Raw genomic sequence first — 23,829 nt, 5'->3', positions numbered from 1 at the left:
CAAGGATGTATCTGCGGTAGGCAGATCCTGCCTCACATCGCCAAGGAATGGCTGATTGTCCTAGGGTGACCTTAAGATGCTGTGTCCCCAGTCGTCTGTTCTGTGTGTGCTGTACGTTGTGTTTTGTACCTTTAAGACTGGTTCTGAGAGCGAAGCAGGGACAGGACAAGCGTGCAGTTTGTTTTGGAAAACAGCCTTCACTCCTCTGCATTTTCCTCTTCCTTGGGACCTGGGGTTTGTTGGAGGCACGGACAGCAGCCGGGGAGATAATTTTTTTTTCTTTTCTTTTAGTTAGTTTAGCTTGCTGAGGCAGAGAAGCACCCGGGACTGTTTTTGTTTGTTTGTTTGTTTGTTTCTGTCGGGTTTTTTTCCCTTGTGTTTGTTTTAAACATGACCTGGACTGAAAAACCCGGAGAGACAACGGGATCTCATGCCTGCAGCCCATCAGGGCCTGGACATCGGCATTTTCCCGCGCCGAAGGGGCTAGGACTGAAAAGAGACTGAGAGAGCTGAACAAACTCACAGCAAGAACTTCTCTCAGTTTTGCCATTTTTCTTCAGAGCGGTGAGAAGTTTTATTGTTTCATATTATTCATTCTTTTTGCTTGTGGGCATTTTGTTTGTCAAATAAATAGTTTTTTCCACTTTTGTCTGAGGAAGCTCTTTTCCCTGACTGGTTGGGGGAGAGCCAGTTGTGTTTGCTCTCCAGAGGAATTCCATTCAGAGGTTTCCTCCCAAATTTGCCCTAAACCAGGACACTGATACGCACAGTATAGTGGTGCAAACACCAAAGTGATGTCCCACGCCTGGGAAAGAGTTTGTGGCCAGTGTTGGTTTTAATATGAAAAAAGGCAAATTCGCACTGAAATCCAAGAAAATCCCTGCACAGGGAGGGGTGACCTCTGTGGGCAGGGCCACCACTTTCTGGGGACATGGCCCCCCACCACACTGCCACACACGTGTCCCCAGGGCTGAGGCATGGCCAGGCCATCCTCATGTCAACAACCCCCGAGCTCTGCTGCTGATATCATCATAATCCATGTGTGCCAGGGGATGTTCCGAGGGGTCTCTGGCTGCTCCTGGGGGACCTGGAGGGGAGCAGATCCCACCTTGGGGACAGCACAGAAAGGTGCCTGAGGGGGCAGGCAGCTCTGTGTCCCCCCTGACAGACCCCACCTGGGATCTGACCACAGCACCCGTGGATCTGCTGCTGATTCCCTGCCCATCCCCACAGCCAAACCCTGCCAGGGAGTGCCTGTGCAGAGGGGACAGGGCAACTGTGAGCCCTCTTACCTGTGGGGAGGACACAGATCCACCTGTGTCCTGACACTCCCTGGGAGATGTCCCCAGAGCTGGCAGAGGGGGCCTCCGGCGGCACAACCAGGACATCGTCGTAGCCATGCGGGGTTCCTTGCTTGGGCCTGAGCTCTGAGTTCAGTCCTGGGCACTCCAAAGAGAAGCTCTGCTGGGGTCAGGCTCACCAGCTCTGTCCATGCAGCTCATCCCCGCAGTCAATTACATGGGCTTGTAATGCCTCGATAAATGTGTTGTTTAAATTCACAGAATGGTTTGGGTTGGAAGTGACCTTAAAGCTCAGCCAGTGCTCTCAGCACATTCCAGCAGCCAGCTGGGCACATTCTTTCCTCTTGGGATGAGGATTAAGGATGTCTCTGGTGAGATCTGTCTTCTGGAGAGCAGGGACAATGCCTTTGTACCCTGGAGCATGAGTCAGAGGCTGCAGGTAGCCCTGGGGAGTTACATTTGTTCCAGGTGGATGAGGATGATCAAACAAGAGTGGATAGATCAGGATCAGGAGCTTGAAGAAAAATGCCCAACTGACCAAGGAGTCCCCAAATGCTCACAAATGGTGTCCTGAGTGGCCCAGCCAGACTTAGGAAAGCACTGAGTATGGAAATAAGTGCTTGCTGGTGTGTCAGGAGCATGGCTGGGCTGGAGGAGAAGTTGTCTGGGCTGGGCACTGACCCTGCTCCTCATGGGCACAGGGCACATGTGGGACAGCAGAGAGCACACGGTGCGGGAGTCCCACCAGGACAGGGAGCTGGGCAGCTGTCCCAGGGAGAGCCCATCCTTCCACAGCCCCTTCACCACCCTGACCATCACCAGGGAGCCTGGGAGCAAGCACGGAGCCAAGGATGGAGCCCTGGGAACCGGCCAGGGATGTGGCAGTGCCGGCATCGGAGCAGCCACCGCCAGCACCACGGCGCTGTTTGAACCTGGCAGAGATGGGCAAACCCCGCAGGTCATGGTACTGGTGGAGGCCCCGGGGATGGGGAAGACAACCATGGTCAGGAAGCTGGTGGTGGAGTGGAGAGAAGGGACACTCCACACACAGTTTGACTATGTCTTCTGCACTGACTATCTGTGTCTTCTGCAAAGCTGCTACAGTTCTGCCTGCTTTATCTCTGCCGAGGACAGGATGAAAGACACAGGAAATGTAGAGTTGGGTTCAGTCTTGGTTACTTATTATATCTTATCTATTTACAGCATTTACAGTCTCACGAAGCGTGAGCTCCAACTTGGCAGTTAAAGAAACAAGAAAAACTGAGACCTTCTAATGTTTACCAAGGCTATTTATAAGATAACTGCCCAATACCAAAGTGACACCTATATTATTTATGCGTTTGACCCAATAATGACCATTTGAGGTCTGCAATGCACACATCTTTCACCCAATTAGAGAAAACCACCCAAATACATGAAGAAGAAGGAAGCAGAGGGTGAAGAAGAAGGACTCAGACAACACCCTGAATCCTGCATCTTGGCACCCACACACCACTGTATACCAAAACCCCAAACTTAAGTTTTCACACAACACCTTTCCAACTACACACCCACAACCCCAGTGCTATCACACAATCTCGGAGGCCTGTTCCAAGGCCTCAAGTCAAATGTGGTGCCTGCCTGAGGGTCAGCACCCCTCAGCCCAGAAAGCCTGAAATTTCCAGTGTCCAGGGTTCCAACACAAACCATGGTCCTTCCCATGGAAGGAAGCGTGGCACACCTGGTTTCACAGTGCTGTCCTGGTGTGCGAGTGCCGGCTGGGAAGATCCTGGATGGCCACAAGAGGATCCTGTTCATTTTGGATGGCTTCCAGGCCCTGGGGTTTTCCTTCGTTCAGCTTGGAGCTGAGCTGAGCTCTGACCCCAGGGACGTGAAGCCACTGGAGCTCACCCTGATGAGTTTGTTGAAGAAGACAGAGCTCCCCAAAGCCTCTTTGCTCATCACCGTGAGGCAAACAGCTCTAGGAAGCCTGAGGAGGTGAGTGTTACATGGAGATACTGGGATTTTCGGTAGCCAGGAGGCAGGAGTATTTCCACAGGTATTTTGAGAACCCCAGCAAAGCCGACATGGCCTTCAGGTTCGCCAGAGGCAATGAGATCCTGTCTAGCTTGTGTGTCATCCCTGTCAGGAGCTGGACCATCTGCACCATCCTTGAACAAGAGCTCTGTGGGAAGAAAAACCTCCTGGAATGCTCCAAAGCCACCACAGGGATGATGATGTTCTACCTCTGCCAATTACTGAAGCACAGGGATAACACACAGGTCCTGCGGCAGTTCCTATTCCAGCTTTGTTTTTGGGCTGCCGAGGGTATCTGGAGGCACAAGGTCCTCTTTGGGGAGAAGGAAATCAAGGACTGTGGCTTGGACCAGCCAGGTCTTGTCCCCTTCTTCCTTAGTGAGAGGATACCAGGGGAAGGAGAAGACAATGGCAGTGTCTATACCTTCACTCACCTGCACCACCAGGAGTTTTTGGCAGCAATGTTTTACATTCTGGAGGATGATGGGGAAAAGATCAGCAGATTGGGGAGGCTTGAGAGGGATGTAAAACAATTCTTAGAAATCTACAACAAGTCCAGAAAGGATTTGAACGTCACATGGAGATTCCTCTTTGCTCTGCTCAGCCAGAAAGCCATAGAGTACATGGACAAAACCATTGGGTGCAGAATGTCACCACGAGCCAGGGAAAAGCTGCTGCTGTGGCTTCAGGGGAAGCACAAAGACCTCTCCCACCCTAGCCAAGCACTGAAGGTTTCAGAGATGGACACTTTGCACTTCTTGTTCGACACCAACGAGAAGAGCTTCGCACAAAGTGCCTTGGCTCATTTCACCGACCTGGACTTGCGGGGCACCAAGCTGACCCTGTACGACCAGATGGCTTTTTCCTTCTGCATCCAGCACTGGGCTGAGCTGGGCTGTGTCACCCTCCAGGGATGCTCCTTCCACTGGAATGATCCTCAGGCACAGCTGGATGCCGCATCAGTGCCTTGGTTAGTCCTACTCCTCCTCGCTTGAATGACTCAAAAGGGCAAAGATTTCTCTTCCTCTGCCACAAAGGATGATTCAGCTCCTCCCTCCCAAACACCAGCTTAGCCTTTCCCTGGGTGTTTATTTCCTCGGCAGAGGATTTTCTAACTCCTGGGGAGAATAAGGAACACATGGGCTCCTCCATTCACTGCCCACTGTGAGATTGAAGGTGATGGAGCTTCTTGGCTCCACCTGGCCAGGTGCCCCTGTAAGAGACGGTCTGAAGATCCCTCATCTGCCTCACGACCATCGTCAAGGACAGAGACTGAAACCCCTAAAAGGGACTTTAAAATTTCAATACAGGAGTTCTGGCCTGGCTGAGGTGGGATGTTAGCCAAGTGCTGCCTGCAGGTGTGTTCAATGGAAAAACCCAGCACGCATATCGGAACATCAGAACCTGAGCAGAAACAATGGGCAAGTCACGGTGAAGTGACTGTGCCTACTGACACTGCACCTGCTGACTTGTACTCGTTGACGCTGTACCTGCTGACGACCGACTTGTTCGGGGTTCTCTAAATGAACACACTGCAATGATTTCCCCCACCTGTTTGACCAACTGCCTGTCGCTTCAGAGAGGACTATAAAAACCCTGGAGACCCCCGCTCACTTGTGTGATCACCCCACTGGAGAAACTCGCGTCTATAGGCATCTTCAAAAGCCTCGAGGACCCGACCCTCCATGTTGGCAGCTATAATCCCCTTTCCCTCTTTTCTGTTTTTCTAACTATTCTCTTTTTCTCTCCCTACTATCGCATTTGTTGGCACTAAATAAAGGTGCATTTGTGATTGAGTAAACTGAGTTTGTCCCCCGCTGTGTCTTTCGTGCTCTGAGATCCCTAAAACGAACCATCACGAACCCCGCTTGTGTGAGCGGATCGTGACAACCCCCCTGTGCCCAGGTCTCACTCTGGCTTCCTGCCCCCCTTTTCTTTCATCAAGAGTAATCCCTGATGCTGGAATGTTAAGTGCACTCTGTGATTGGCCTCACATCTGTCTCCCAGCTGCTTCCAGCAGCAATGCTTGAAGCCCTTCACATCTCCAAAACCACCAAGGTCCCTCCGGAGGAGCCCTCCCGTGCGCTGGAGGCTCTGCTCGGAGTGGGGGGTTGTGTGCCAGTGTCGGAGCCTTGAGCTCCCGGCACCGCCGAGGGCTGCCCGTGCCCCGCGGCTCTGTTCCCCTGCAGCTCTGGAGTCTCGGCAGCCGGAGCACATCCCAATGGCCTCGTCGTGCGGCGGCGGCGGGAGGAGCTGCCCTGCCCCATCCACCTGCTCTGCCGGGCTCTGCAGCACCGGGACAGTGCCCTGCAGGGGCTCCGGTGAGAGATGCATGTGGAGCCCTCACCAGGGCTGGGATCTGGACTCTGGGTAGGGGCACCCAAACCACGGTGCAGTGGGTGAGTGGCTTGGTGCTGCCCCGCTGCTCCCTGGGGACACTGGCAAGACCCTGTTTAGCTGAGGGTGGGTGTTGTCCCTCAGGTTTGGAGAGCAGGTGAGCAGCCAGGACGGGTGAGGTGTGCTGAGCCCCCGTTCTCCGTGCTCTCCCACAGGCTACAGTGGTGCCGGCTGTCCGAGAGCTCCTGCGTGGAGCCGGCAGTGCTGCTGGTGGAGCACCCTGGCCTGGCCCGTTTGGAGCTGGGTGACAGCTCGCTGGGTGACAGTGGCGTGCGCCTCCCTGTCAGGGCCTGTGGACTCCGGGCTGCTGCCTGCACATCCTGCTGTGAGAACCCCTGGCATCCCATGGCCATCTCTGACCTGGGAACTGGGGACGTGCCACAAAGGGACCCCTGGGGGGTGGTACCGTGCCTGTGTCCCACTCTTCCAGGCCAAGGATCTGCAAGGGTATGGCACTAGGGTGGGGACTGCCACCATGGTGGGAGGGCAATGAGGACACCCAGGAGGCTCTGAGGGTCTTTCCCGGAGATTCCCATCAGGCAGCGCTATTCCCGCATCACCAGCGCCTCCTGCGAGGACCTTGCCGCTGTGCTGAGCATCGACACGTGCCTGGAGGAGCTGGACTTGTCCTTCAGAGAGGGGCTGCACGATGCCGGCGTGGAGCACTGTGCTCCAGCACTGTGCCTGCCCGCTACAGACACTGCAGGAAAGGTGCTGCGAGATGGGCCAGAGCTCCCTCCTTCCTAGCCAGAGCTTTCTCCTTCCCACCTGCAGCAGCTCAGCAAGCAGAGGCCAAATCCCTCCTTCCCTGTTCTCCTGGCTCCCACAGGCTGGGGAGCTGCCGGCTGTTGGGTGTCTGCTGCCCAGCCCTGGCCACGCAGCTGCTGCAGGGGCCCTGTCTCACCAGCCTGGACCTGAGTGACAACGAGCTGGGAGCCCACGGCGTCCTGCAGCTCTGCCAGCAGCTCCAGCATCCCGCCTGCCGGCTGCGGAGCCTGGGCTGAGGGCCCTACCATGGCCCCCTCCATGCCCGGCATTCCCTGAGCTGGGGAGCAGAGGCTGCGGGATAGGCTGGGCTGCACAGGCATCCCTGCTGGTTTAGTACCTCACTCCACACAAGCTCTAACACCTTCTCCTATTCTCCGTGCTTGGTTGAGTACAGACGGCTTCAGCCAGGCTCTGCTGCAGGAACTGGACACCCTCCGGGAACTGCAGCCTGACCTGAAGATCGGGAACCTCTTGAAGTATGAGGTGCCACAGGTAGGGGCCATGGCCTGGCTGCCCAGCCACCGCAGGGTCCTGCCGGGGGGCAGGAAGGCACTCCCCTCCTTCAGGAGACATCGCTTCCTTTAGGAAAAGTCTTTCCAACAACGAGAGCCATTCCCAGCCCAGCTCTCAGTGCTGCCACTGGGTCTGAGCCTGCCCCACCCGTGGGGCACATGGAGGAGATCCCGCTGCATCTGTGAAGAGGGGTCCGGGTCCTGCCTTCTCCCTTTTCTCTTACAAGTTGCTGGGAACCGTTGTGTGGATTTGGCAGTGCCCAATAAACACCCTGCAGACAATCCCAGCAATCTCCCAATGCTCTTCCCCATCATGCAAATGTGCTCAAGAGTGTGTCTGTGCATCCAGTCCCTGCCTCCCATCCCCGAGGGATGACTGATATACCCAGTACAGAGATGCTAGATGCAGAGTGAAGTCCCAGACCTGGGACAGAGTCTCCGACCAATTTGAGTTTTAATAACAAAAAAGGGAAATTCACACTGAAATCCAAGAAAATCCCTACACAGGAGGTGCTTTCCTGCAGCACTGGACAGGGAGGGGTGACCTCTGTGGGCAGGGCCACCACTTCCTGGGGACAGGTCCCCACGACACTGCCACACACATGTCCCCAGGGATGCCACATGGCCAAATCATCCTCATGGGAAACGTCCCCAAGGCGATGCTGCCGACATCATCATAGTCCATGTGTGCCAGGGGATGTTCCGAGGGGTCTCTGGCTGCTCCTGGGGGACCTGGAGGGGAGCAGATCCCACCTTGGGGACAGCACAGAAAGGTGCCTGAGGGGGCAGGCAGCTCCGTGTTCCCCCTGACAGACCCCACCTGGGCTCTGACCACAGCACCCGTGGATCTGCTGCTGGGTCCCTGCCCATCCCCACAGCCAAACCCTGCCAGGGAGTGCCTGTGCAGAGGGGACAGGGCAGCTGTGAGCCCTCTTACCTGTGGGGAGGACACAGATCCACCTGTGTCCTGACACTCCCTCGAAGATGTCCCCAGAGCTGGCAGCAGGGGCCTCCTGCGGCACGTCCAGGACATCGTCGTAGCCATGCGGGGTTCCCTGCTCGGGCCGGGCAGGGGGATCTGGGACAGGCACAGGGCTCCATGGCAGTGACCAGCGGCCCTGGCAGGGCTCTGGCTGTGCCATCCCCTACGGCCTGGCCACTGGCCATGTGCTGGAGGCCCTGGGCTCCCGCAGGGAAAGGCGATGCTTCGCTGCACACTAACAAGGGGAGGACTTGTCCCCTCAGCTCCCCAGCCCAGCTGTGTCCTCTGTCCTCCTGCTCCCTGCTGGGTTCCTGCCCTGTGGCCCTACCTGGGGCTGCCTCGGTGTCACTCCCCTCCACGCTGTCCCCGCTGTAATAGGGCAGCTTCTGGAGCGATCCCTCTGACAGGAAACCTGCAGAGGATAATCAGGGACTTGGGGTTGGCCTCAAGAGGGACCCCAGGTGAAAGAACTTCACACTGCAGAATGGGCCTGCTGTGGGACCGAGTAGCCACCCCAGACCATGGCAAGGAGGCACAACCAGGCCACCTGCGCCCAAAGCTGCCGTGGGGCTTTCAGGCAGAGCCTTCACTCCAGACAGAGCTGGGGCACAAGAGCTGCACCCACCTGGATGACTGGGCACCTCCTGGTACTCGGGCATTGCGGTGTAGTCCAGCTCCTCGTAGACAGCATTGGAGATGGCATCTACAGCTCGTCCAGGGCCTGGGACAAGAGGCAGCACTTACCTGGGATCACCACTGCCCAACCTCTGAGCTGTTCAATGTGGGCCCAAGAACCCTCAAAACGGGTCTGTCTCAGCCCCCACCCACCAGGACCCACCTTGGCACTGGGCACGGCACAGCAGCACAGTCAGGGCACCCAGGGACAGGCACAGCAATGTCCCCAGAACCACACACAGGACAATTGGCACAGGCACAGTCCCCACAGCCACTGCCACGCTTGTTCTGCTGGGAAGACCTTTGGGGACATATTCAGACACTGAGGGCAGGGCTTCCCAGCCAGTCTGGCATGGGGGATGCAGGAACACGCAGATATACCTGTGCTGCTGGCACCCTCCGGATATGGGGTAGTGCCTGTCTCAGTGATGTCATCACTGTCGTCCTCACAAGCCACGTGGGCGTCCCCGTCAGAGTCACAGCTCTGCAGGTGCCAGGGTGCCGAGGGGCACGCCCAGAGCGAGCGGGCCCCGTCCTCGCAGCCCACCCAGTCCAGCCAGGCACGGGACGCCTGCTGGGTGGGGCGGGCCGACAGCTGGCCCCGGTCCCCACAGCCCAGCTGGCGGCAGACAGCGGCGCCGGTGCCGGGGCTGGTGCCGTTGGCGCACACGCGGCCCCAGGTGCCGTTGTGGGACACCTCCAGGAACCCGCGGCAGCGCCCGCCTTCGCCTGCCAGCCGCACGGAGAGATGCTCTGCAAGGGGTGCAGGGGGGTCACGGCACGGCCACCAACCCCCCGGGGCTTCTGCTGGGCTCTGCTGGGAGTGGCCGCCACTGACCTGAGCACACGGCCCCTGCCCCACCGCCGCGCACGCACTGGCGCTTTTCCGAGCGCCCGCATTCCCAGAGAGACTCCTCGCTCCCGGCGCAGTCGGGGATGTACGGCCACAGCGGACCCCTGCCGGCACCGAAGCGCCCCGAGCTCGGGGCCTCCAGGGCCCTGCCACAGCCCAGCTCACGGCACACAACGGCAGCGTCCTGCACGTCCCAGCCTTCCTGGCACACGCTGCTCCAGCTGCCACCGGAATAGACCTCCACGCGCCCGGCGCAGTGCCCAGAGCTCCCCACCAGCCTCACCCGCCGGCTGCCTGTGGGCATGGAAGGACCGGGCTGGCCTGGGTGCCTGGGGCACCGGCACCTCCGGCCCTTCTCGGGACACCCACCTGAGCAGACCAGGGATGCCCCATGAGGGAACTCAGCTGGTGCAGTGGTCATGTCCGAGTTATCATACCAAAAGGGATAGTTGCTCTTCTCAGGCAGATCGGTGGTCATCCCCTCGATTCTTTTGATCACCCTATCTATGATGGCCTTCTCCGTCTCGTTGATGTACTCCAGGTAGGTCGTACCACGGACAACATGACTATTGTCCAGTCCACCACAGTCCAGCTCCCAGCACACATTGCTGAAATTCTGTATGATCAACACCTCTCCTGGCACTCGGCGCCAGACCCCGCTGTCTATGGCCAGTTCCAGAAACCCATCGCACCGGGTCTCACCCTCCACCAGCCGCAGGGACTCGACAATGCCTGTAAAATGGCCAGACTCAGCTCTTCATCCCAAAACATTCCAGGATCTTCTCATCGGAATTCTTCAGAGTCCCAAAAAGCCCTTAAGGCTCCTCTCTCAGGTGCCCTACACACCTGAGCAGTTGACAGCCGCAGCGTTTCCGGGGGCACAGGGCGGCTGCCCCAGCACGGCCACGGGGCACTCGCCCGGGTGCCGCTCGCTCCCGCTGCAGCCGAAGGCGTCCGGCCGCAGCGGCCCCTCCCCGCTGCCGAAGGAGCCTCCCGGGGGCACGCTCAGGGAGCGCCCGCAGCCCAGGTGGCGGCACAGGACGTGGGCATCGGCCAGGTCCCACTCCGTGGCGCACACGGACCCCCACGTCCCCCTCACTGCCGCCTCCACTCGCCCGGTGCATCCCGAGCTGCTGTTCCCCAGCCGGAAGCCCGTGTAGGCTGTGGCAGGAAGGGCGGTGAGAAGGGTGATTGTGAGGGACCCCACCAGCCCCTCCCCGGTGTCCCCGGCACTTACGGGAGCAGATGACGCCGCCAGGGCCGCTGCAGCCTCGGCTGTGGGGCGGACGCCGGGCACAGGCACTGAGGAGGGGCTCCGTGCCATTGCACTGGAACCCCCCGTCCCACAGTGATCCCGATCCCGCCGCAAATCGGCCACTGCCGGCGATGCCGAGCGCCGCCCCACAGCCCAGCTCCCTGCACACCACCTGCGCCACCTTCATGTCCACCTGATCCTCGCACACACCGAACCAGGCCCGGCCCTGCCGCACCTCCAGCTGCCCGGCGCAGGCTCCATCACCTCCCACCAGCCGGGAAAAGCCTGCGGGAGCAGCACAGGGTCAGTGTCAAGAGATGTGCATGAACGGCCTTGCCGCCCCCGAGTCCAGCTCCTTCCTACCTTGGCAGACAACGGCAGTGTCCGCGTCATGGATGTTGCCGTTATAGGGACCCCAGCTACGGATCTCGCAGTCCCAGAGCGTGGCCTCGTACCCACCGCAGTCCACCAGGACCAGGCTGACGGGCCCGTCCCGTGCACCAAAGCGCTCACGGGCGGAGTAGGCACCGGAAGCCGAGCCACAGCCCGGCTGCTGGCAAACCACCTCGGCGTCCTCCATGTCCCAGCTGTCGTCTCCCACCGAGCCCCAGTGTCCCTGCAGCTTCACTTCCACCCTCCCGGCACACGGACTGCCACCGCCCGCCAGCCTCAGCTCCACGGCATCTGCACCGGGACACAGGCACGCCTCAGCCCTGCCCGGGATGCACCAGCACAAGGTGGCTGTCCCAGCACGGCCGGCGTGTCCCCTCACCTGTGCAGGTCACCCCCACATCCCGCTCGTGGCCGCAGAAGTGCTCGCCCCATCCGTAGTGTAGACACTTCTGCAGCTCATCCTCGCTGCCGCTGCAGAAGACGGGCTGCAGCCAGATCCGCCCGGTGCCCTGCCTGACCGGAGCGTACGGGGACGCCTTGGCCACCCGGCCACAGCCCGGCTGCCGGCACACCACGGTGGCCAAAGGGGCTTCCCAGTCGTAGTCGAAGACGCACACGGAGCCCCACTCACCGTCGTGCTTCACCTCCACGCGCCCGGCACAGCGCCCGCCGCCGTCCACCAGACGCAGCTCCCCGGAGCCTGCGGCACGGAGCCCGCTGAGCCGGGCCCGGCCCCGCCGCGGGCCGCGCTCCCGGCCGCCCGGCACTCACCCGCACACAGCTGCACGCACACCAGCAGCCCCAGCGCCGCCAGCGGCCCCATGCCACCGGCCCCGACCCAGCGCGGCCGGGCCGCGTCTCGCCTCCACCCGAGCCACTGCAGGCAGCAGCACCAGGGCAGCCTTTATCAGGAGCCTCATCTCCCGGCTGCGGGGCCGCCGCCTCCAATAACCTGCTCCGTGCCCAAATATGAGCCTCGCCTGCGCTTCTGGCGTCACACACCTCCCCACAGTGGGCTGACACCCGGATGTCCCCGGGGGGAGACAGCCCCCCTCAGCACCTGGGCTGTGGGGGCCCTTCCTCTACCCCCCGTGGCTGCACCTCTGCTGCTGGAGCCTGGCAAGAGCCACCCTGATGGGGACACGCTTCACCCCAAATCCTAGCCACAGCAGCCGTGGGACCGCACGTAGGTCGGGCACCTGCAAAGCTCAAAGGCCCATCCTTGGGGTGCTCCCCTCCCCCGCGGGGGGTGGCAGCAGCCCCCGGCTCCGCTCGGGGCTGCCAGGTGCCAGGTCCCCGGGCCCTCGCGGCGGCGCTGGCACATGGCGCTGCTGCCGCAGCTGTGGCCCCGCGCTCGCCTCGCCGCCAGGGCAGGAAGGAGGCGGTTACCCCCCGGCGGCTCCCGGCATCGCCATCGACCGCACGCGGCTCCCGACACCTGCGCTGCCACCGAGAACGCCGCGGCTCCGCGCCGCCCCTGCCCCGCCGCTCCGCGCCCCTGCAGCTCGGCAGCCAAGCACTTCAGCAAATTCCCGCCCTCCCCGTTCACCGCACTCTCTGTCAGCACACTCCCGAGGCAGGAATCCGCTTTCACTCTTGGTACCGCGGCCCCTTCACAGCTGCGGCTCCAGCGACCCACGCTGGCCCCGCAGCTTCCCCAAACACCCACTGCCACATCCACACCAGGTTTCCTCACCCGGTCCACACCAGGTTTCCCATGAGCACGGTGGCAGGAGTCTCCATCTGTAAATCTACTTTGTGCTGCCGCAGGGGCACAGGAAGAGCCCCAGGTGGTTTCTCCCAGGAGAGTCCCAGGCAACGGAATTGGCCTTTGACCCACTCCCATGCCAAGCACAAAAAGTCCACTCTAAAGTCTCTCTTCCTCCTCATCCTCATCTCCTGCTGTCTCTCGCAGTGTCCCTCACCCGACCGGAGCCACGGTTTCCCCGGACCTTTGTTATGTAATGACCAGCACTTCCCGGCCTCTTGTCCGGGCTCCCACCCACAGCAAACGGAGCAGCGGGAAGTGCAGCTGCTCCCCATCCGCCTGCAGCGCAGGAATTCCTCAGCGGCACACCGTGCCGGCTCCTGGCTGTGCGGCGGCGGGAGGAGCTGCCCTGCCCCATCCCCCCGAGCTGCCGGGCACGGGGCACCGGGCAGAGTCCGCAGCGGCTCCGGGGACAGACGCAGTCACGGAGCCCAAAGCGGAGCCGGTGCATGGGGGCACCTGAACCGGGGGGCAGTGCATGGGTGGGTGGGTGACTGTTACCCCGGCCACAGGGGACAGGAGCTCTCCGAGTCCACAAAAACCTCGGTTTGCCCTCGGTCGACTCGGAGGATTTTTCCCGGGGATTCTCATTGGGCTGTGGCATTGCCGCCTCACCAGCCCCTGCTGCTGCGAGGACCTGACCCATTGCTCCGCCCTTCCCACCTGCAGCAGCTCAGCAAGCAGAGGCTAAATCCCTCCTTCCCTGTTCCCCTGGCTCCCACCGGCTGGGGAGCTGCCGGCTGTCGGGTGCCTGCTGCCCAGCCCTGGCCACGCAGCTGCTGGAGGGACCCTGTCTCACCTGCTTGGACCTGAGTGACAACGAGCTGGGAGCCCACGGCGTCCTGCAGCTCTGCCAGCAGCTCTGGCATCCCACCTGGTGGCTGCGGAGCCTGGGCTGAGGGCCCTGCCATGGTCCCTTCCATGCCCAGCATTCCCTGAGCTGGGAAGCAGAGGCTGCAGGACAGGCAGGGCTGCACAGGCATCCCTGCTGGTTCAGCACATTCCTCTCCACAAGCTCTAACACCTTCTTCTATTTTCCTGCATCCTCCATCCCCAAGCTGAGCTCGGACAGCCTCAGCCAGGCTCTGCTGCAGGAACTGGATGCCCTCTGGGAACTGCAGCCTACCCTGAAGATCGGGAACCCCCTGGAGCGTGATGTGTGATTTCATGAAGTATTTAAGGGGGGCTGCTAGAGCATGTAGGAAAAAAATAGGGAGGCCAAAGCTCAGTTTGAACCTAAAATGTCAACTTCTGTAAAGGATAATAAAAAATGTTTCTACAAAAATATTAATGGTAAAAGGATTGGTAAGGCCAGTATTTGTTCTCTATTGGATGAGGGAGGGAACTTGGTAACTTGCACATGAGGAGAAGGCAGAAGTGCTTAATGCCTATTTTGCCACAGTTTTCAGTGGAAAGACAACTTGCCTTCAGGACAACTGTCCTCCTGGGTTGGTTAGTGGTGTCAGGGAACAGAATGGTCCCCCCATTATCCAAGAGGAGGCAGTCAGAGAATTGCTGAACTGCTTGGATACTCATAAATCTATGGGCCCAGATGGGATCCATCCCAGGGTGATGAGGGAGCTGGCAGGTGAGCTTGCAAAGCTGCTCTCCATCATTTACAATCAGTCATGGCTCACTGGTGAAGTTCCAGAAGATTGGAAACTGGGCAATGTGACACCTATTCACAAAAACGGGTGTGAGGGAGGATCCTAGTAATTATAGACCAGTCAGCTTGACCTCAGTAGCTGGCAAGATAATGGAACACTTTATACTGAGTGTCATCACACAGCACCTACAGGAAGGCCAGGGTCTCAGGCCCAGCCAGCACGGGTTTAGGGGAGGTAGGTCATGTTTGACCTTTAATTATCTCCTTTAATGACCAGGTGACCCACCTCGTGGATGCAGGAAGGGCTGTGGATGTTGTCTATTCGGACTTCAGCAAGGCTTTTGACACTGTCTCCCAGAGCACACTCCTGGATAAGCTGGCAGCCCAGGGCTTGGACAGGAGCACTCTTTGCTGGGTAAGGAACTGTCTGGATGGCCGGGCCCAGAGAGTGGTGGTGAATGGTGCTGTATCCAGCTGGCGGCCTGTCACCAGTGGTGTCCCTCAGGGGTCTGTACTGGGCCCAGTTCTGCTCAATATTTTCATTGATGACATGGATGAGGCTATTGAATCTTTCATTAGTAAATTTGTAGACAACACTAAGCTGGGAGTGTGTGTCAATCTGTTGGAAGTTAGGAGGGCTCTGCAGAGAGACCTGGAACGGTTGGATGGATGGGCAGAGTCTAACAAGATGAAGTTTAATCAGTCCAAGTGCCGAGTCCTGTACTTTGGCCACAATAACCCCCTGCAGCCTTATAGGCTGGGGACAGTGTGGCTGGACAGTGCCCAGGAGGAAAGGGACCTGGGGGTACTGGTGACAGCAGATGAACATGCGCCAGCAGTGTGCCCAGGTGGCCAAGAGGGCCAATGGCACCTGGCCTGTATCAGGAATGGTGTGGCCAGCAGGAGCAGGCACTGGTCAGGCCACACCTTGAGTGCTGTGTCCATCTCTAGGCCCCTCAGTTTAGGAAGGACGTTGAGATGCTTGAACGCGTCCAGAAGAGGGCAACAAGGCTGGTCAAGGACTTGGAAAACAAGCCACATGAAGAACGACTGAGGGAGCTGGGGTTGTTTAGCCTGGGGAAAAGGAGACTCAGAGGTGACCTTATCACTCTCTACAACTTCCTGAAGGGTAGTTGTAGACAGCTGGGGGTTGGTCTCTTTCTCCAGGCAGCAACTGACAGAACGAGAGAACACAGTCTCAGGCAGCGTCAAGGGAAATACAGGCTGGATATTAGGAAGAAGTTTTTCATGGGAAGAGTGATTAAATACTGAAATAGTCTGCCCAGGGAGGTGGTAGAATCAGCATCCCTGGACATGTATAAAAAAAGACTGATTGTGGCATTTGATGCCATGATCTAGTTGAGGTGTTAGGGCTGGGTTGGACTCGATAATCTTGAAGGTCTCTTCCAACCTACACATTCTGTGATTCTGTGCCACAGGCAGGGGCCATGGCCGGGCTGCCTTTCATCCACGGGGTCCTGCCTGGGGGCAGAAAGGCACTCCTGTCCTTCAGGAGACCTCCCCTCCTTTAGGAAAAGTCCTTCCCACAAGCAGAGCCATTCCCAGCCCAGCTCTCAGTGCTATCACTGGGTCTGAGCCTGCCCCACCCGTGGGGCACACGGTGGAGATCCTGCTCCACCTGCAGGGGGAGGAGTCCGGGTCCTGCCCTCTCCCTTTTCCCCTCCGAGTTGCTGGGAACCCTTGTGAGCATTTGGCAGTGCCCAATAAACACCCTGCAGGCAATCCCAGCAATCTCCCAGGGCTCTTCCCCCTCACCCCACCATTCCCAAGGATGTGTCTGTGGTAGGCAGATCCTGCCTCACATCGCCAAGGAATGGCTGACTGTCCTAGGGTGACTTTAAGATGCTGTGTCCCCAGTCGTCTGTTCTGTGTGTGCTGTACATTGTGTTTTGTACCTTTAAGACTGGTTCTGAGAGCGAAGCAGGGACAGGAGAAGCGTGCAGTTTGTTTTGGAAAACAGCCTTCACTCCTCTGCATTTTCTTCTTCCTCGGGATGGTGTGTTCATTGGAGGCACGGACAGCAGCCGGGCAGATAATTTTTTTTTTGCTTTTAGTTAGTTTAGCTTGCTGAGGCAGAGAAGCACCCTGGACTGGTTTTTTACCTTTTCTTTTTTTTCTTGCGATTGTTTTAAACCTGTCCTGGAATGACACACCTGGAGAGACAACGGGATCTCATGCCTGCAGCCCACCAGGGCCTGGACCTTGGCATTTTCCAGCGCTGAAGGGACTGGGACTGATAAGGGACTGATAAGAGGCTGAGAGAGCTGAGCAAACCCACAGCTAGGACTTCTCTCAGTTTTGCCATCTCTCTTCAGAGTGGTGAGAAGTTTTATTGTTTCATATTATTCATTCTTTTTGCTTGTGGGCATTTTGTTTGTCAAATAAATAGTTTTTTTCCACTTTTCTCCGAGGAAGTTCATTTCCTGGACCGGTTGGGGGAGGGCCGTTTGTGTTTGCTCTCCAGAGTAACTCCATTCAGAGGTTTCCTCCCAAATTTGCTCTAAACCGGGACACGGATATACACACTATAGAGGTGAGAATGCCAAAGTGAGGTCCCACGCCTGGGAAAGAGTTTGTGGCCACTGTTGGTTTTAATAAGAAAAACAGGAAATTCACACTGAAATCAAAGAAAATCCGTACACAGGAGCACTTTCCCTGCAACACTGTACAGGGAGGGGTGACTTCTGTGGGCAAGGCCACCACTTCCTGGGGGCAGGGCCCCACCACACTGCCACACACATGTCCCCAGGGATGCCACATGGCCAGGCCATCCTCATGGAAATGTCCCCACGGTGCTGCTGCCGACATCATCATAGTCCGTGTGTGCCGGGGGATGTTCCGAGGGGTCTCTGGCTGCTCCTGGGGGACCTGGAGGGGAGCAGATCCCACCTTGGGGACAGCACAGAAAGGTGCCTGAGGGGGCAGGCAGCTCCGTGTTCCCCCTGACAGACCCCACCTGGGCTCTGACCACAGCACCCGTGGATCTGCTGCTGATTCCCTGCCCATCCCCACAGCCAAACCCTGCCAGGGAGTGCCTGTGCAGAGGGGACAGGGCAGCTGTGAGCCCTCTTACCTGTGGGGAGGACACAGATCCACCTGTGTCCTGACACTCCCTCGAAGATGTCCCCAGAGCTGGCAGCGGGGGCCTCCTGTGGCACATCCAGGACATCGTCGTAGCCGTCCGGGGTTCCCTGCTCGGGCCGGGCAGGGGGATCTGGGACAGGCACAGGGCTCCATGGCAGTGACCAGCGGCCCTGGCAGGGCTCTGGCTGTGCCATCCCCTACGGCCTGGCCACTGGCCATGTGCTGGAGGCCCTAGGCTCCCGCAGGGAAAGGCGATGCTTCGCTGCACACTAACAAGGGGAGGACTTGTCCCCTCAGCTCCCCAGCCCAGCTGTGTCCTCTGTCCTCCTGCTCCCTGCTGGGTTCCTGCCCTGTGGCCCTACCTGGGGCTGCCTCGGTGTCACTCCCCTCCACGCTGTCCCCGCTGTAATAGGGCAGCTTCTGGAGCGATCCCTCTGACAGGGAACCTGCAGAGGATAATCAGGGACTTGGGGTTGGCCTCAAGAGGGACCCCAGGTGAAAGAACTTCACACTGCAGAATGGGCCTGCTGTGGGACCGAGTAGCCACCCCAGACCATGGCAAGGAGGCACAACCAGGCCACCTGCACCCGAAGCTGACGTGGGGCTTTCAGGCAGAGCCTTCACTCCAGACAGAGCTGGGGCACAAGAGCTGCACCCACCTGGATGACTGGGCACCTCCTGGTACTCGGGCATTGCGGTGTAGTCCAGCTCCTCGTAGACAGCATTGGAGATGGCATCTACAGCTCGTCCAGGGCCTGGGACAAGAGGCAGGACTTACCTGGGGCTCTGGGCATGGGGATCACCCCTGCCCACCTTCTGAGCTTTTCAACATGGGCCCAAGAACACCCAAAACAGGTCTGTCTCAGCCCCCACCGACCAGGACCCACCTTGGCACTGGGCACGGCACAGCAGCACAGCCAGGGCACCCAGGGACAGGCACAGCAATGTCCCCAGAACGACACACAGGACAATTGGCACAGGCACAGTCCCCACAGCCACTGCCACGCTCGTTCTGCTGGGAAGACCTTTGGGGACATATTCAGACACTGAGGGCAGGGCTTCCCAGCCAGTCTGGCATGGGGGTGCAGGAACACGCAGATATACCTGTGCTGCTGGCACCCTCCGGATATGGGGTAGTGCCCGTCTCAGTGATGTCATCACTGTCATCCCCACAAGCCACGTAGGCGTCCCCATCAGAGTCACAGCTCTGCAGGTGCCAGGGTGCCGAGGGGCACGCCCAGAGCGAGCGGGCCCCGTCCTCGCAGCCCACCCAGTCCAGCCAGGCACGGGACGCCTGCTGGGTGGGGCGGGCCGACAGCTGGCCCCGGTCCCCACAGCCCAGCTGGCGGCAGACGGCGGCGCCGGTGCCGGGGCTGGTGCCCGCGGCACACACGCGGCCCCAGGTGCCGTTGTGGGACACCTCCAGGAACCCGCGGCAGCGCCCGCCTTCGCCTGCCAGCCGCACGGAGAGATGCTCTGCAAGGGGTGCAGGGGGGTCACGGCACGGCCACCAACCCCCCGGGGCTTCTGCTGGGCTCTGCTGGGAGTGGCCGCCACTGACCTGAGCACACGGCCCCTGCCCCACCGCCGCGCACGCACTGGCGCTTTTCCGAGCGCCCACATTCCCAGAGAGACTCCTCGCTCCCGGCGCAGTCGGGGATGTACGGCCACAGCGGACCCCTGCCGGCACCGAAACGCCCCGAGCTCGGGGCCTCCAGGGCCCTGCCACAGCCCAGCTCACGGCACACAACGGCAGCGTCCTGCACGTCCCAGCCCTCCTGGCACACGCTGCTCCAGCTGCCACCGGAATAGACCTCCACGCGCCCGGCGCAGTGCCCAGAGCTCCCCACCAGCCTCACCCGCCGGCTGCCTGTGGGCATGGAAGGACCGGGCTGGCCTGGGTGCCTGGGGCACCGGCACCTCCGGCCCTTCTCGGGACACCCACCTGAGCAGACGATGACCATCTCCTCAATGTTGCTGTTTGTTGCAGGGCCCATCTCTGAGACATCCTCCATCTCCTCCAGCTTCTCATCCATCTCCTCAGCGCTGCTTGTCAGCGCAGAGCCCATGCCCGAAATGTTGTCCAACTCTTCTGTCATCATGTCCACCTCACCATGCCTGCTGCTCAATGCAGTGGCTGACCCCAAGGCAGTGTAAATGTCCTTGGGAATGCCACAGCCCAGCACTGCACATATCATGTGGACATCCCATAAGTTCCACTTCTCCAGAGGCACACGACGCCAGGCTGGACTGGTTATGGTCTCCTCCAGTCGCCCATCACACAAGCTCTGACCGTCCACCAGCCGCAGGGACGTGGCAAAGCCAGCACCTGCAAAATCACCAGCAGAGTCATTGGGCTGTGGCACTGGGCTCGCACCGTGCTTCACTCCAAAACAGCCCTGCAGTCTCTGCTCCCAATTCTTGGGAGTCCCAAAAGCCCTTAAGGCTCCTCCCTACACACCTGAGCAGTTGACAGCCGCAGCGTTTCCGGGGGCACAGGGCGGCTGCCCCAGCACGGCCACGGGGCACTCGCCCGGGTGCCGCTCGCTCCCGCTGCAGCCGAAGGCGTCCGGCCGCAGCGGCCCCTCCCCGCTGCCGAAGGAGCCTCCCGGGGGCACGCTCAGGGAGCGCCCGCAGCCCAGGTGGCGGCACAGGACGTGGGCATCGGCCAGGTCCCACTCCGTGGCGCACACGGACCCCCACGTCCCCCTCACTGCCGCCTCCACTCGCCCGGTGCATCCCGAGCTGCTGTTCCCCAGCCGGAAGCCCGTGTAGGCTGTGGCAGGAAGGGCGGTGAGAAGGGTGATTGTGAGGGACCCCACCAGCCCCTCCCCGGTGTCCCCGGCACTTACGGGAGCAGATGACGCCGCCAGGGCCGCTGCAGCCCCGGCTGTGGGGCGGACGCCGGGCACAGGCACTGAGGAGGGGCTCCGTGCCATTGCACTGGAACCCCCCGTCCCACAGTGATCCCGATCCCGCCGCAAATCGGCCACTGCCGGCGATGCCGAGCGCCGCCCCACAGCCCAGCTCCCTGCACACCACCTGCGCCACCTTCATGTCCACCTGATCCTCGCACACACCGAACCAGGCCCGGCCCTGCCGCACCTCCAGCTGCCCGGCGCAGGCTCCATCACCTCCCACCAGCCGGGAAAAGCCTGCGGGAGCAGCACAGGGTCAGTGTCAAGAGATGTGCATGAACGGCCTTGCCGCCCCCGAGTCCAGCTCCTTCCTACCTTGGCAGACAACGGCAGTGTCCGCGTCATGGATGCTGCCGTTATAGGGACCCCAGCTACGGATCTCGCAGTCCCAGAGCGTGGCCTCGTACCCACCGCAGTCCACCAGGACCAGGCTGACGGGCCCGTGCCCTGCACCAAAGCGCTCACGGGCGGAGTAGGCACCGGAAGCCGAGCCACAGCCCAGCTGCTGGCAAACCACCTCGGCGTCCTCCATGTCCCAGTTGTTGTCTCCCACCGAGCCCCAGTGTCCCTGCAGCTTCACTTCCACCCTCCCGGCACACGGACTGCCACCGCCCGCCAGCCTCAGCTCAACGGCATCTGCACCGGGACACCGGCACGCCTCAGCCCTGCCCGGGATGCACCAGCACAAGGTGGCTGTCCCAGCACGGCCGGCGTGTCCCCTCACCTGTGCAGGTCACCCCCACATCCCGCTCGTGGCCGCAGAAGTGCTGGCCCCATCCGTAGTGTAGACACTTCTGCAGCTCATCCTCGCTGCCGCTGCAGAAGACGGGCTGCAGCCAGATCCGCCCGGAGCCCTGCCTGACCGGAGCGTGCGGGGACGCCTTGGCCACCCGGCCACAGCCCAGCTGCCGGCACACCACGGTGGCCCAATGGGCTTCCCAGTCGTAGTCGAAGACGCACACGGAGCCCCACTCACCGTCGTGCTTCACCTCCACGCGCCCGGCACAGCGCCCGCCGCCGTCCACCAGACGCAGCTCCCCGGAGCCTGCGGCACGGAGCCCGCTGAGCCGGGCCCGGCCCCGCCGCGGGCCGCGCTCCCGGCCGCCCGGCACTCACCCGCACACAGCTGCACGCACACCAGCAGCCCCAGCGCCGCCAGCGGCCCCATGCCACCGGCCCCGACCCAGCGCGGCCGGGCCGCGTCTCGCCTCCACCCGAGCCACTGCAGGCAGCAGCACCAGGGCAGCCTTTATCAGGAGCCTCATCTCCCGGCTGCGGGGCCGCCGCCTCCAATAACCTGCTCCGTGCCCAAATATGAGCCTCGCCTGCGCTTCTGGCGTCACACACCTCCCCACAGTGGGCTGACACCCGGATGTCCCCGGGGGGAGACAGCCCCCCTCAGCACCTGGGCTGTGGGGGCCCTTCCTCTACCCCCCGTGGCTGCACCTCTGCTGCTGGAGCCTGGCAAGAGCCACCCTGATGGGGACACGCTTCACCCCAAATCCTAGCCACAGCAGCCGTGGGACCGCACGTAGGTCGGGCACCTGCAAAGCTCAAAGGCCCATCCTTGGGGTGCTCCCCTCCCCCGCGGGGGGTGGCAGCAGCCCCCGGCTCCGCTCGGGGCTGCCAGGTGCCAGGTCCCCGGGCCCTCGCGGCGGCGCTGGCACATGGCGCTGCTGCCGCAGCTGTGGCCCCGCGCTCGCCTCGCCGCCAGGGCAGGAAGGAGGCGGTTACCCCCCGGCGGCTCCCGGCATCGCCATCGACCGCACGCGGCTCCCGACACCTGCGCTGCCACCGAGAACGCCGCGGCTCCGCGCCGCCCCTGCCCCGCCGCTCCGCGCCCCTGCAGCTCGGCAGCCAAGCACTTCAGCAAATTCCCGCCCTCCCCGTTCACCGCACTCTCTGTCAGCACACTCCCGAGGCAGGAATCCGCTTTCACTCTTGGTACCGCGGCCCCTTCACAGCTGCGGCTCCAGCGACCCACGCTGGCCCCGCAGCTTCCCCAAACACCCACTGCCACATCCACACCAGGTTTCCTCACCCGGTCCACCCCAGGTTTCCCATGAGCACGGTGGCAGGAGTCTCCATCTGTAAATCTACTTTGTGCTGCCGCAGGGGCACAGGAAGAGCCCCAGGTAGTGCCTCCCGGGAGAGTCCCAGTCTAAGGAACTGGATTATGTTCCGGCTGCCCTGCATCTGCAGCATCCCGCTGAGACGCATGAAGGCACTCCCCCTCCTTCAAGAGGCTTCCCTTCCTTTAGGAAAAGTCCTTCCAACAACCAGAGCCATTCTCAACCCAGCTCTCAGTGCTGCCACTGTGTCTGAGCTTGCCCCACACGTGCAGTATATGGGGAGGAGATCCTGCTGCTTCTGCGAGGAACAGGAGGAGGGGGTCCATATCCTGCCGTCTCCCTTTTCCCCTTGGAGTTGCTCAGAACAGTTGTGTGCATTTGGCAGTGCCAAATAACGACACTACAAACAGTTCCAGAAATCTCTTTCCCATCAGACCACCATTCCCAGCGATGTGTCTGTGGTTGCAGACCCTGCCTCCCAGCCCCGAGGGATGACTGATGTACCTCGGCCAGGGTGAGGCCCCAGGCCTGGGAGTGAGTCTCTGACCAGTCTGGGTTTTAATAGGAAAAAGGGAAATTCACACTGAAATCAAAGAAAATCCCTACACAGGAGCTGTTTTCCTGCAGCGCTGCACTGGGAGGGGTGACCTTTGTGGGCAAGGCCACCACTTCCTGGGGGCAGGGCCCCCCACCACACTGCCACACAATGTCCCCAAGGCTGCCACATGGCGAGGCCATCCTCATGGAAACGTCCCCAGGGCTCTGCTGCCAACATCATCATAGTCCATGTGTGCTGGGGGATGTTCTGAGGGCTCTCTGGCTGCTCCTGGGGGACCTGGAGGGGAACAGATCCCACCTTGGGGACAGCACAGAAAGGTGCCTGAGGGGGCAGGCAGCTCCGTGTTCCCCCTGACAGACCCCGCCTGGGATCTGACCACAGCACCCACGGATCTGCTGCTGATTCCCTGCCCATCCCCACAGCCAAACCCTGCCAGGAAGTGCCTGTGCAGAGGGGACAGGGCAGCTGTGAGTCCTCTTACCTGTGGGGAGGACACAGATCCACCTGTGTCCTGACACTCCCTGGGAGATGTCCCCAGAGCTGGCAGAGGGGGCCTCCTGCGGCACAACCAGGACATCGTCGTAGCCATGCGGGGTTCCCTGCTCGGGCCTGAGCTCTGAGTTCAGTCCTGGGCACTCCAAAGAGAAGC

General features: G+C 60.7%; 1 protein-coding gene and 1 pseudogene across 1 annotated transcript; one reads left to right on the top strand and one right to left on the bottom strand.

Moving 5' to 3' along the window:
* Positions 1-2,007: 2,007 nt before the first annotated feature.
* LOC136291633 (NACHT, LRR and PYD domains-containing protein 12-like) lies at positions 2,008-7,067 on the top strand (annotated as a pseudogene).
* A 362-nt stretch (positions 7,068-7,429) lies between these two features.
* On the bottom strand, positions 7,430-22,283 carry LOC136291631 (antigen WC1.1-like). Its single transcript, XM_066186793.1, has 28 exons — positions 21,666-22,283; positions 21,274-21,594; positions 20,865-21,185; positions 20,484-20,786; positions 20,093-20,407; positions 19,577-19,960; positions 19,193-19,501; positions 18,736-19,107; positions 18,519-18,677; positions 18,291-18,386; positions 17,994-18,077; positions 17,621-17,761; positions 17,326-17,436; positions 13,720-13,860; positions 13,306-13,379; positions 12,849-12,913; positions 11,924-12,054; positions 11,532-11,852; positions 11,123-11,443; positions 10,742-11,044; positions 10,351-10,665; positions 9,490-10,236; positions 9,033-9,404; positions 8,815-8,952; positions 8,602-8,697; positions 8,305-8,388; positions 7,932-8,072; positions 7,430-7,747 (listed from the first exon to the last, which is right to left on the bottom strand). The coding sequence occupies exons 1-28, from the start codon at positions 21,715-21,717 to the stop codon at positions 7,494-7,496; spliced, it is 6,471 nt and encodes a 2,156-aa protein (XP_066042890.1). The 5' UTR covers positions 21,718-22,283; the 3' UTR covers positions 7,430-7,493.
* Between the last annotated feature and the right edge of the window lie 1,546 nt (positions 22,284-23,829).

The sequence above is a fragment of the Chamaea fasciata genome, unplaced genomic scaffold (genome assembly GCF_029207755.1).
Source record: "Chamaea fasciata isolate MVZ Bird 193981 ecotype frontalis unplaced genomic scaffold, bChaFas1.0.hap1 SCAF_7, whole genome shotgun sequence".
Lineage (NCBI taxonomy): Eukaryota > Metazoa > Chordata > Aves > Passeriformes > Sylviidae > Chamaea > Chamaea fasciata.
This window is presented reverse-complemented; position numbering and strand designations above follow the sequence as displayed.

Coding starts and splice junctions, on each gene's coding strand:
- LOC136291631 (XM_066186793.1), bottom strand. CDS start 21,717: ATGGGGCCGCTGGCGGCGCTGGGGCTGCTGGTGTGCGTGCAGCTGTGT. Junction 19,502..19,576: donor GATGGTCATCGTCTGCTCAG/GTGGGTGTCCCG, acceptor CCATGCCCACAG/GCAGCCGGCGGGTGAGGCTG. Junction 8,953..9,032: donor GGAGGGTGCCAGCAGCACAG/GTATATCTGCGT, acceptor ATGTCCCCAAAG/GTCTTCCCAGCAGAACAAGC.